Genomic DNA, 13,625 nt, shown 5'->3' on the forward strand with positions numbered 1-13,625 from the left:
ATTAGATTAATGATACATATACATTTTTTTTAATGCACGTGTGTTTTCTTTTGGTTTAGAAATACGAGATTTTCTGTTCTTGGCCGGTTTTGTAAGATTCACCCAGTCGCATTTTCTTCAAAGAAGGTCAAAATGCAGCTGCATTCTGTTGCAAGGCTCTTAGGCTGTCTAGAAGCCATTTATTCGAAAGAGTGTATATAATAAGAGCTCTTGCGATGGCATATCTGTGTAATGTCCCGATGACGTGTGTGCTAGTGGATTGTGAGCTCCAGTTCTGCTCTCCGGCCCTTTAAGAAGCAGTACCTCCGACTGGGTCCAGGGGGCGGATGATCTTTGTGTTGCTGTTCTTCTCTGTAGTTTGCAGCGGAGCAGCAGCGCATTAGGGGCTTTGGCAGTGCTGGATCGCCCGGGTAGCGGGACGCAACGTCCTGCTCCGACATGGAACAGGGCTCATGGAGGTTTATCGGGAAAAATCGTGTGCGTGTTAGGACTCGATCGTGCTGATTTGCAGAGGGGCGGCTGTGGAGGTATGGCTTGATCGTTTGAGGACACTTTTCACGCACATACAGCCCTTCTAGTCGCTTCAAAGCAGCGATTTTAAAAGCGGCGTTCTGAAACAATGTAACATTCGCATTATGATGTAATGTTACAATGTAACAAATTCGCAGCGCGACGTCATGCAACAATGTAACAAATTCGAACGTTCCGTTCTTTACGTTTTTGAACCGCGGAAGCTTCATTAAACGAGTCGAGTGGAGGCATTTTCGCTCGTTTCGTCGTTTACTTGATGCTTACAAACTAGCCAAAACGACCGAGATTTCTAAACGAATCCTTGTGTGTGCTGGAAGTGGCCATGAGCGCATTTGTGAATATTCCTGAACATCATCAATTCGATTCCTAAAGTGTCCCGCATTGAAATGTGGACTCTAGAAGTGACCCATTAATGGCATGCACGAGGGCACTGCTGCTGTTGTGTTCAGAAAAGCCGTCCATACATCATTCATTTGAAGGAGTCGAGGAAATATGGCACAGGAGATAGATGAGCCCTTGACTGTGGACGTTGACATAGACCCTGATTTTGAGCCCCAAAAAAGGCCTAGGTCCTGCACCTGGCCTCTGCCCAGACCAGAGTCCAATGCTGGGAAAGCGGAACCAGCAGAGGTGGGAATCATTCCTGAGGAAGAGGTGGATGAAAATGCCACTGATGATGCTTGTGCATCTAGTGGCATTACAGGCGCATCAAAGCCTGTCAGTGTGACAGAAGGAAACAAGGCTATTGCTGCTGCTGCTCCTGCCATAGAAACCAATGCTGCTGTCAATGATAAAGACATCTACGGATCTCCTGTATCTTCCCAGCATGCTCTGCACGCATGCAACGACTCCAGCCTCAATGGTCTGGTTCCTCAGCAGCCCAGAAAATCCTCTGCCCGCAGGAACGCCTGGGGAAACTATTCCTACGCGGATCTCATCACTCAAGCCATCGAGAGCTCGCCCGAGAAGCGGCTGACATTGGCCCAGATTTATGATTGGATGGTCCGGAATGTGCCATACTTCAAGGACAAAGGTGACAGCAACAGCTCTGCAGGATGGAAGGTACCTTTTAACCTTGTTAAGTGCATATTAAGAGTGTTTGTGTTCTCAAAATCCATTTGTTGCAGCTATTAGGGTGAATTCAGATTAATTGGAACATCTCACTGGCAGAAAGTGTCCCATTTTATCAAAATTCACCCATATAGGTGCTTATATTTTACAGGGTCTACACAGATGGACTACTAGTTGTGTAGTTTGCTGATAAAGTGCAAGCTGTTGTGGTCTTGCCAAAGGGCGTTACAGCAGATAAATTGAGGAAGGTACCACTGATAAAGAGGAGTATTTAAATGTTCCATGCTTTCCTCAATTTCAGCAAAAATGTTTTTTTTTTTTTAAATAAACTCTTTTTTTCAAAACACAAGTGTACAAAGGGCTTTCGCTATGCTCTCTTTTCTCATTCCTGTTTGATTTCAGGGATTAGCTTGGCCTGGAAAAGCAATTTATCCAACATGGAATCAAGTCTGATGAATGCTCTCAGTATAGCTGGATTTGAATTAGAGAAAAACCTTGGGAAATCCCTCTGCTATCCTGCAGATGTAAGCCTGTTGTGCAGATATTACATTAAAAAAAGATCATTTACCTTTACAAACAAGCAGTTTTTTGAGTAATCATTTGTATTTCATATTTACACAATTTGCACAATTTAATCATACAATGTATGATTTATTTGTAAAATGTCCTTCATTCTAACAGTCATTCAGTCTATAGTAACATGTAGGTATTTGCTAAAACAGGCATTTTGGTGATTCTGTACAAAAAGGTCCAAGCAGATTTTTAGGAACAGTCAGCCGTACTCAGTGCAGATAAAGCCATCCTGCGGAGTGTTTGCATCTGCCTGCCACTGAAGGAGGCAAAAAAGAGAAACCATGGGCATATCGTCAGTGTCAGGGTTGCTATTGGCTGTTTCGTCCCCACCTCCACTTCTGATTGGCTCTCGGCTACAGCATAAGAAGCAATCAGCTGACTGGAAACTATGTAGGTCAGTGTGTAGCAACGTGTGAAGAGCTTTGGTGTTTGACTCTGAGAGACAGCATTGTGTGTAAACTGGCGGCGCTCCAGTGCTGTTCTGAGTGGTGCTTTGCTCAAAAGGGACTGCATCATGGCTTTCAGCTGATTTCAGCCCCTCTTTTCATCTGTTATAGTTATTTTTCATGGTCCTGTGTAGATTTAATTCATTAGAAAGCAGCACTGCAGAATATTTAAGATGATTTCCAGTGCTGCATTCACATAATCTGACACTATTCAATGCAGATTTTATGAACTGGTACACTTCATGAAAACTCTTAAGAACAATTGTTACTGTAATTGCAGGAAAAGGAAAAAATGGTTTGAACACTGATTCAATTTGTCATTGAAGATACTGCTCTTATTGCAAGTCTAGTTGGTAATGATCTGTTTTGTAATCAGTGTAGCTATGAATGTCAACAAACAATCTGATGGACGTGCCTTAGATTAGATTCTCAATCCAATCAATTCAGTTAGCCAGCTTAACAAAGCGAAAAACAGATTGAGTTGGGAAACATGTTCTTCTTAAAGAGGAGGAAGTTTTTGTCTCAGATTAAATCCAGTAATAGGCTTGAAGCAAGGGCATTAATAGAAGTGAAGTGTTATGAGGTCGGCCCATTCACTTTTTGAGAGGCTCAAAGGTTGGTAAGGTGATGTTCATGGACAGCATTGAACAGAATCCAGCTTTCTTCGAGATGTAGCAGGCACTGCATTAGATAAATTCACACAATTTTTAGACTTGGTCTGCTTGACTATTCATCAAAGAGGAAAACCATGTCTCGCTTGTGAATTTTATCACATCCCCTTATGCTGCATTATGGATTGCTGCACCTTCTGTGCTGCAGTCCACATTAATGCAGCTTCACTGCACTGCTCTGCACTCTTAAACTTTATACACGTTTGAGGAATTCTCCATGAATCCTTTAGCATTCTCTGCAGTAGATTGTTCATAGCTGGCGTATTAGAAAATCCTGGCTATCAAATGTAGTGTTTCATTAGTGATTGCACTGGCGTGTTTACAAAATTGCCTGTTTTCTGTTGCATATGTGAAATGCCAAAAGCCGAACACTTAAAGTTACCCAGTTGAACTGCATGGCACAGACCAATTATCTGCACAGCCCGACGGACAGCGTAGAGTGGGTTGATTTACTTGTTGATTGGTTTTGACCACAGAGCCCAGACCAATTTTAAACAGTGTGTGTGCAATTCAAATGAGAAAAGTCCTTTTTCTTTTTCTGTAAAGCTGCACTGGAATAGTGTGCATATGTTAAAAGGTCCATGCAAAATTTTAGCACAGACTTTTTGGTTGCTAACCCCAATGGGAAGCACAAATGCATTAAAAATGTAATCTAAGTTGCCAGTTTATTTATTTGCTTATATCCTTATTAACTAATCAGCTAATCAAGGTCTTTTTAAAGGATCACTTGAAAAAATACAAGCAGGTGTAAATAAAATGTGACCCTGGTCTGCAAAACAAGTCTTAAGTCACACTGGTATATTTGTAGCAATAGCCAAAAATGCAATGTATGGGTCACAATTATAGATTTTTCTTTTATGCCAAAAATCATCAAGATATTAAGTAAAGATCATGTTCCATGAAGACATTTAGTAAATTTCCTACCATAAATATATCGTAACTTAATAATTATTGATTAGTAGTATGCATTGCTAAGAACTTCATTTGGACAACTTTAAAGGTGATTTTCTCAGTATTTAGATTTTTTTTTGCACCCTTAAATTCCAGATTTGCATCTGTATCTCGGCCAAATATTGTCCTATCCTAACAAACCTTACAAAGCTTTCAGATTATATATAAATCTCAGTTTTAGAAAAATGACCTTTATGACTGGTTTTGTGGTCCAGGATCACAAATTTGCAGGTCAGTAGGTCCACAGGAGCAGGGTTGAAGACCTAGGCTTTAAATTCTTGACCTGCACAAATGGACTCAAATTGGTCAGAGGGGTCACATGACTCTCTGGTTAAAGCAATCAAGTCAGAGTGGCATTGTTCCTCACTCAGCATTGTGCTCTGTAGAGTTCAAGAAGTTTCTTTTTTCAGACGAATCCAATCAGTTAATAAATAATAATTTAATTAATAAAGTTCTCCTGTTAATAGTTAATAAAGGCCTCCTGTAGTGAATCAATGCATTTTTGTAAGACAAATATACATATTTATAAATATGGAGCAAAGGAAGCACAGTTTTCTTACATTAGTAAAGGCAAACCAGTCTCCTTTTGGCTTATATCGAAATCCTCTGAGCTTACATCGAAATCTCTAGAAAAAAGTGATTACTACATTTTATATATAAATGTTTTTCTTACAAAACCACATCAATTCACTACAGAATGCCTTTATTTACACCCCAGTGCTGTGAGAGGCACTTTTTATTATGGATGGATGCGCTTTATTGGACTTCTTTTGGACTGTTGTACAAAAACACCCGCCCACTGCCATTATAAAGCTTGGAAGAGACAAGCTTCAATATAACTCTGACTGGATTCATCTGAAAGAAGAAAGTCATATACACCTAGAATGCATTTAGGGTCAATAAATCATGGGCTAATTTTCATTTTTGGGTAAACCAACTTTTTAAACATTAGGCCAATTATTATGCTTCTTAATGGCTTGATTGTTAATATACAGCTGAGGAATCTAAAACATAAAGTATATGAATGCTTCATGCATGCCTCACCTCATCTACTTTTCTCTTTTCGCAGAACTCAATACGACACAACCTGTCACTCCACAGTCGCTTTGTCCGGGTCCAAAATGAAGGAACAGGAAAGAGTTCATGGTGGATGGTCAATCCTGATGGTGGAAAAGGGGGCAAAGCTCCGCGGAGACGTGCTGTGTCCATGGACAACAGTAATAAGCTCATTAAGAGCGCCCGTGGCCGTGCTGCAAAGAAGAAGGCCGCTCTTCAGGCTACTCAAGACGGAAGCTCCGAGAGTTCCTCCAGCCTGTCCAAATGGACCGGCAGCCCGACCTCCCGCAGTAGCGATGAACTCGACGCTTGGACCGATTTCCGTTCTCGCACTAATTCTAATGCCAGCACCCTAAGCGGACGCCTTTCTCCAATTCTGGCCAACCTCGAGGTGGACGAAGTTCCCGATGATGACTCTCCCTTGTCACCCATGCTGTACTCTAGCCCTAGTAGTATGTCTCCGTCCACTGGACTGACCGAACTACCCCGTCTAGCTGATCTTGCAGGAACCATGAATCTCAATGACGGCCTGTCTGACAACCTAATGGACGACCTTCTAGATAACATCAGCCTGACGGCTTCCCAGTCTCCAGGCCAAGATGAGAGTGGGGCCAACCTACAGGGAAGCCCTGTGTTTACTTTCAGCTGCTCTGGGAGCAGTCTGGCAATTCCTTCTGGCAGCTATGGCACCAACTCCATGTTTAGCCCTCCATCTGTCACTGGCCTGAGACAGTCTCCAATGCAAACAATCCAGGAAAACAAGCAGGCAACGTTCTCCTGCGGTTCCCTCTTTAGTGATCAGAGTCTGCAAGACTTGCTCAGCTCAGAGTCCAACAGTCACAGTGATGTCCTCCTTACCCAATCTGATCCGCTTATGTCACAAGCCAGTGCCTCCATTTCCTCACAGAATGCCCGTCGCAGTGCCCTGATGATGATGTCCAACCAGGCTGGGCCTGTCGGACAAGTGGGGCTCAAGAAGGTGTCGCCATCTGGATGGCGGATGAACTGTGTCTCGAGCAGCGAGTCAGACTACCAAAGCTTGATGAAGCAACATCTCCAACAGTCTCCCTTCAGAAGCACATCTATGCAGCTCAACTCCTCCGATTCTTTGTTGGCAGGTCTCAACGGCAGCGTGACCTCCGTTCAGTCGGTGTCTCAGGACCAATTCCCATCTGACTTGGATCTCGAGGTGTTAAGTGGCAGTTTCGATTGCGACATGGACGCCATCACCCGCAACGATCTGATGGATGCCGAGGGTCTGGAGTTCAGCTTCGATTCGCATCTCATCTCCTCTCAGAATGCTAACCTGACTTCAGGGAGCTTCTCCAGCACCAAACGAACCTCCTCCCAAAGCTGGGTACCAGGTTGATCCGGCCAGGCCCAGGAATGTAGGGATGGGGCAGAACACCGCATTTGAGCCAACTGTCCACTGTAAAGCAACTGTACATTATGCTGTAGAAAAGCTATTTGACATCTATTGGAATGAGTTCGAGTCAACGTCAATGATTTACCCAGTCGGTGTTGTAATTTTGTGGCTGTATGTTTTGTATCGTCACGATTGAGGCTGGTTGGATGGACGTTGTGAAAAGTTTCATCCTTGATTAACCTAGATGTGCTTGCCCATTATTCCAAATGCCAATGACACAGTATTGAACTCAGCTGCTGGAATACGGTTGGTGGCGTACCGTAGAGAGAAGTTCGTTATATATGAAGGCTTGGCCAACAGTACTTCCCTTAATCCATCCAGAATACAAAATCCAAGCGTGGAAAGAGTCGAGTCAGTTTGGAAACCAATGCTCATTATTAAACTGGTACCTACGACAAGTGGAGCACCGTTGAGAGAAGGTTGCGTATATATAAAGGCTTGGGCAGCTGTTCTTCCTTTAGTCCACCTAGAATACAAAATCCCCCAAATCCCACCATTGGTTAAAAGAGTGCCTACACACTAGAGAGAGCTCTTTTGAAATCATTTGCGAGTGTGTCACTCAGATTAAAAACCAAGTGAGAATCTTGAGTTCTCATTGGTCAACTGGCTCCAACAACAAGTGGAGAACTGTAGAGAGAAGGTTGTCTATATATAAAGACTTGGGCAACTGACCTGCCCTTAGTCCACCTAGAATACAAAATCCCCCAAACCCACCATTATGTACAAGGGTGCCTATGCACTAGAGAAAGCTCTTTTGAAATCATTTGCGAGTATGGAAGGAGTCACTCAGTTTGAAAACCAAATGAGAATCTTGAGTTCTCATTGGTCGACTGGTACCTACAATAAGTGGAGGATCATAGAGAGATAAAAGTCTATATATAAAGGCTTGGGCAACTGAACTTCTGTTGGTCCACCTAGAATACAAAATACCAAAACCCACCATTACGTACAAGGGTGCCTACATACTAGAGAAAGTTCTTTCGAAATCATTTGGGAGTGTGAAAAGAGTTGCTCAGTTTGAAAACTAAATGAGAATCTTGAGTTCTCATTGGTCAACTATTACCTATGACAAGTGGAGGATCTTAGAGAGAAAGTTGTCTATATATGAAGGCTTGGGCAACTAGAATACAAAAATTCCCAAAACCTACTACTGCATACAAAGGTGCTTACACACTAGGAAAACTCTCATTAAAGCATTTGGAAATTAAGAAAGAGTTGCTTAATTGGAAGCCTACACACTAGAGAAAGCTCTTTCGAAATCATTTGCGAGTGTGTCACTCAGATTTAAAAACCAAGTGAGAGTCTTGAATTCTCTTTGGTCAACTGGTACCTACGACAAGTGGAGGATTGTAGAGAGAAGGTTGTCTATATATGAAGGTTTGGGCAACTGAACCTTCCTTAGTCCATCTAAAAAACAATGTCCCTAAAACCCACCACTGTGTATGAGGGTGCCTATGGAGTAAGAATCTCTTGTGAAGGGGTTTAGGAGTGTGGAAAGAGTTGGGTCAGTTTGAAAACCAATTAAGAATTTTGAATTCCCATTAGTCAAATGATACCTATGACAGATTGCACTGCAGAGAAAGTTAAAACATTCTCAACCTTTAGTTGTGTCACTTTGGCAAGCCCTTGCATTTTCTTCTACGATGTTGTGATTCTTATTCCCTACTGAAATCAAGTCAACTCTAGTCTGTAGGTGCCCTTAGTTGTTGTAGTTTCTTGTAACCGTGATCGAGATTAATAGATTTCTAGTCCTCGAAACAAACACTTGCCTTTTGCCAAACTAGTCCTCAGGACAATTGCAGAAATTGCCTGTTTACAACACAAACTCTTAAGAATGTTTCTGTTGTCTGAAAAATGGCCATGGAAAATCCATCTGTTTCTCCAATTATTATCGTTTTTGCGTAAAACTGAAAAAGGGAAGAGGTTGTGTTTTTGTGAAACCAGTGAACATTATGTATCCTTGACTCCTTTTATGGGAAAGTGAACTATGATATGATGATAAGCTATATATTTAGTGTTCTGCTGTATGAAACTAGTTTGTCAAGTGTTTCCCATGGATTTCCTAACACAACCTGTGCATTTACCTTGCTCCGAGTTCTTGAACACGAGCATCTCGTCACCTCTAAACCACGTTCACTTACAAAGTCAACCATTTTAGAATAGATTATGAGCTGTATATTTGTATTTCTGTATGTATACACACACACACACACACATATAGGACCTCATTCATGAAGTCATGGCTGTTTGTAAATGAACAGTTTTATGACCGATTCACACAGTTGTTGCATTCAATGCCATTTAGTGTTCATGTGTGCATTTACTGTACATTGACATGCATGCAACTATTTACCTAAGAATGGGTTTTTCAAATTTCTCTGTTGTGCTTGTATTTCATGAATGAGGCCCGTAGTGCGTGTATATGTGCTGTGCACTGAATATATATATATATATGTGTGTGTGTCTATGCACATAAATATTGGATTCATTCTAGAGATAAGGTATATTAACAGTTATAAATTTTGGAACGCAGATTAAGGACCACTAGATGTTTGTGTATTTGTAGCAGGAAAAAAATGAAGCTAAGAGCATTTGGTGCTAAATGAAGTTGTGTTGGATCAGTTCATACGGCTGGCATGTCACGCTCTTAGCATTTATGTGTGTATATATCTACACAATGGCTGGTGCTAGTAGAAAGCGTGTATCAGTTGTGATGGCAGTGTGTTTTAAGCATCCTAATAGTTTTAAAATGAAAGGCAGCCACATTGTAATATTACAGCCTGTACGGATAAGCTATGTAAGAAAGCACCTATGTTGTACTGTATTTCACTGTTGATCTTGAACATGCCAGACAACCAAATTCAAGGCTGATGAGAAATAATGCAACTATTCCGTTTTAATGAAATAGTAGTGCCATTCAGGGACGACTTTCAGTAGTTACACCTAATGTTGTTTTAACATCGCAGTCGAATGTACCTTTTGTTAAGGTCAGCTTCACGCCCAGAATTTTCATAAGCCTCTTAAGCACTGATTTTTATAATCTGCTTTTTATAATCAGCTGGAGTCACCGAATTTAAGATGACTATAAAAAGTTGATGGTGCCGTGTTTACCTTTTGTTTACTTAGGTTTTACATTGTGTAATCCATTTTTAGCTTGCTTTAAATATTTGATATTTTCATTTTGTTTGAGTAGGATCATCATTCTTATCAAAAGGACTGCTACAGTTTTCATTCATTTTGAAATGTAATCGTAAAGAGGGAATTAACATGAATTGTGAGAACGTAATCTGCGTGTGTACCACTTCACACCACAACTGGCCGTTAGTTACATCCACTCAATGTTTGCTTGACTTTACCTGTGTATTTCAATTTTGGATAATGTAAACAAGGTAGTGCAAGGCAAGGTGCATGTAAATAAAGCTTGTACAACATAATGCGCTTCTGTAGTCTTTATTTTAATTTGTTGTGAAGTAGGCAAGTGATTTAAACTAGTTCACCAATTTAGTTTCTTTGGAACAGATTTGGAGAAATGTAGCATTACATCACTCACCAATGGATCTGCCGTCTGAATGAGAGTCCAAACAGCTTATAAAAACCTCACAAAAATCCATAAGTAATCTACACCACTCTAGTCCATCAGTTAACGTCTTGTGAAGCCAAAAGCTTTGTTTTTTTTTTTTTTTGTTTTTTTTTTTGGTAATTGGTGCTTGATCTGTGCATATTTCTCTTCTTACTCAGATGAGACAACTTCATCTATTGCACTGGAAGGAGCAATATTATGAATAATGGATTTAAAGGTTTAAAGTTAGAAATGTCTTAATGACAGGTTTTTACAAACACATTTTTATCAGCTATTTGGACTCTCATTCTGACGGCACCCATTCACTCCAGAGGATCCATCGACATTCCTCCAAATTTGTTCTGATGAAACTCTTTATCTACATTTTGGATGGCCTGAGGGTGAGTAAATGATCAACAATTTCCATTTTTGTGAACTATTCCTTTAATGCCTGTGCATCTGTCTGGTCAAACTGCTCACCAAATCAGAAAATGTCATGCTTTTAAACCATTATTTGCATAATTGCAAACAACATGCAATGAGGTCTATGAGTCAGCTGGGAAACAAGTTCTTATTTATTTGATTTTAGTGGCACGGTTTTCTGTGGTTTGTGAATGCATGTAGACTTAATTGAATAAAAACCCTGTTTACTCTCCAGGCCAGGCCCGGATTGGCTAATCGGGAGGACCGGGAGAATTCCCGGTGGGCCGGTCCGTTTTTTTGGCCGCGAGGGCCGGTGTCCCTAGCTGCCTGCACTCACAGCAGTCGCCAGGGGCGGACTGTCCATCGGGAGAATTTTTGGCCCGCTACCCTCCAATTTTTATTATTATTATTTAATATTGTTGTTGTTTTTGTTGCCGGCCTAATGTACTAAAGTGGTTATTTCAGAATTAGCCATTCAATAATAAAACTCTAATAAATCATAAATCGGTTAGTCTTGACTGGCACGCGTTTCGTCTCGCGCGCGCTCCGCGCATCCGCGCGTCCGCCGTCCGCCAAAACGACGCGAGACTGAAGTAGAAGTGCCCAGGTGGAGCAGAGAGACAAATCTGTCCTGTTTAGGACCTAAAGCGCAGGTCTGTTACATCTGTAAACAGACTATTGTAGTTTTGTCTTTGTTTACTTAAGTATTGAACTGCTAACAAATGTTAATCTATAAAAAATATCGTTTTAAAACAGGTTTAGGGAGCTACCCTTATAAAAATTAACTGTGGTTTTACAAAACATGTTTACTATAGTTATACAATAATTATACAATATACAATGGTTTTGCTACACTATACTTTCACCATGGTATAAAATTATGATTATACTAATGGGAATCAATCCTAAAAAAAACCCCAAAAAAACATGGTTACTATGTTTACCATAAGCTCAATAATATCATGGTTAATTTTCCTTAGGGCCAAACATGACCCATGATAATGCAAAACATGTTTAGTTTTAAGATTTTTTAATAAAGATATATTCAAGATGTAGCTAATTTTTGTTGTTTTAATTTTAACATTACGACAATAACACATGGTCCTAATGTAGTGGCCCTCTTTTTTCTGTTGCCCTTTTCTCTATCAAATGTTTTAGTAGTACTAATCATAAAATATATATAATTTTGAAAGCTTAGAAGCTCAAGAACCATCCTGGTGGCTGTCTCCTCCCCCTTAGCAGCAATGTCAAGTGTCATTTTACAAAATCACAACTTTTTACAATCTTGACAAAAACATGTCTTTAAAAAGGTCTCAGTATTTCTGCAATAATCTGCTGATTGTCTTCTTTAAAAAAGACCAACCTTAGATCTGTACTGTATAGGTGGTTGTAAAGGTCGAGATGTGTTTATGAAAAAAGTGACAGATACAAGAAAATTTGTTTAAAAAGTAAACACACATGAGAGACAGAGAGATTAAAAGAGATTAAAAGGCAAATTGGAAGTTCAAGAGATAGCATTTAATTATTTTACCCAGTTGATTTCAACTTTTCTTTATGTGATGATGAAAAATATTGTTGTCCAGGGTTTCAAATTTTGGTGTGGGATGGCCTGGATAAGTGTGAGATTTCCCGGCCTGAAATTTTGTCTCAGTCCGCCCCTGGTTAACGTCAAGCTAGTTAGGAGCAGTGCAAAACAACGATGTCTGCAAATCACCGTTCATGTTTATGTATCAAACCTTTTCTTGTACTGTTGCTCTTCAGCAGCAGCAGCCTCTAGTCCAGTTTGCTGCTAAGAGTGAAAAGCCAGGCCCCGTAACATTACCAAGCACCAGTCATGAGCCCAACACACTAGAATGGGCAGGTAGGACAGTGCAATACTTGTTCTATTCTTTATTTGTGTTTAAGGACTGAACAATTTTGCACAGAATATATATTCAGATATTGCAGAAAAGGACATTGTGATGTTTAAAAGAATAGTGTTAGACATTTACCCTTTAATGTTCTCATTTATGAAAAATATTTGAACTTATAAAGCAGCTGTTTACTTGAAAAAGACATGATAGTGTCATTAGAAAGTTTAATACATTTTATTTTAATCTTTATTTTATACATATAGCTTAATATACATTTGTATTTATTTGATATTTTTTCATTTCAAGGTTTGGATATTTATGAGCACTAATTCTAACAGAAAATAGATACTGATACTGTTAAACATTATATTGTGTTAACTGTTCAAATAAATCTTCACTGTGAAGCAACACTTAGGCTACTGTATTTGCACTGAATTGGAAATGACGTCATTTTAATATAGTCAGTCGTGAACTAAAGTGGGCCGGTCTAAGGCTTGAAACTCCAGGGCTGAAAAGGAGTCCCACTCCGGCCCTGCTCCAGGCCATAAAGCCTTCATCTGAAATACACTTTTAAAAACAGAACAGGATTCAAACTTTAGCTTGTGTGGCTTAAAAATACTTTTTAAACATGTTTAACAGGCCATAACATTATCTTTGATTTTCAGAAGCTCATATTTGCTCAAATAACATGTGGATTTAAAATTCTCATCCCATTTTCTTCCTGTTATGCTTCTATTTTATCCTCAGAGCATGATGTTGCCATTACTGCCATTATCTTGACAGCTACTGAGGTGTGTTTGGATTACATTAAATACAGTTGAGGTCAAAAGTTGACATGCACCTTGCAGAATTTGCAAAATGTTAATTATTTTACCAAAATGAGAGGGATCATACAAAATGCAGGCATTTTTTTTATTTTATTTAGTACTGACCTGAATACGATATGAAATACATTTACATACAGTCCACAAAAGAAAATAATGGTTTAAAAAAAGTTCCTGTTCAAAAGTTTACATACACTTGATTCTTAATACTGTGTTGTTACCTGAATGATCCACAGCTGTG

General features: G+C 39.9%; 1 protein-coding gene across 1 annotated transcript; it reads left to right on the plus strand.

Annotated features, from left to right (window-relative positions):
* The first annotated feature begins 375 nt into the window (after nucleotides 1–375).
* Nucleotides 376–10,159, plus strand: foxo3a (forkhead box O3A). The gene is made up of 2 exons (XM_073826925.1): nucleotides 376–1,593; nucleotides 5,313–10,159. Exons 1-2 carry the CDS (start codon nucleotides 1,024–1,026, stop codon nucleotides 6,666–6,668), a joined length of 1,926 nt encoding a protein of 641 aa, XP_073683026.1. The 5' UTR covers nucleotides 376–1,023; the 3' UTR covers nucleotides 6,669–10,159.
* The last annotated feature ends 3,466 nt before the right edge of the window (nucleotides 10,160–13,625 follow it).

Source organism: Garra rufa, chromosome 21, assembly GCF_049309525.1.
Source record: "Garra rufa chromosome 21, GarRuf1.0, whole genome shotgun sequence".
Classification (NCBI taxonomy): domain Eukaryota; kingdom Metazoa; phylum Chordata; class Actinopteri; order Cypriniformes; family Cyprinidae; genus Garra; species Garra rufa.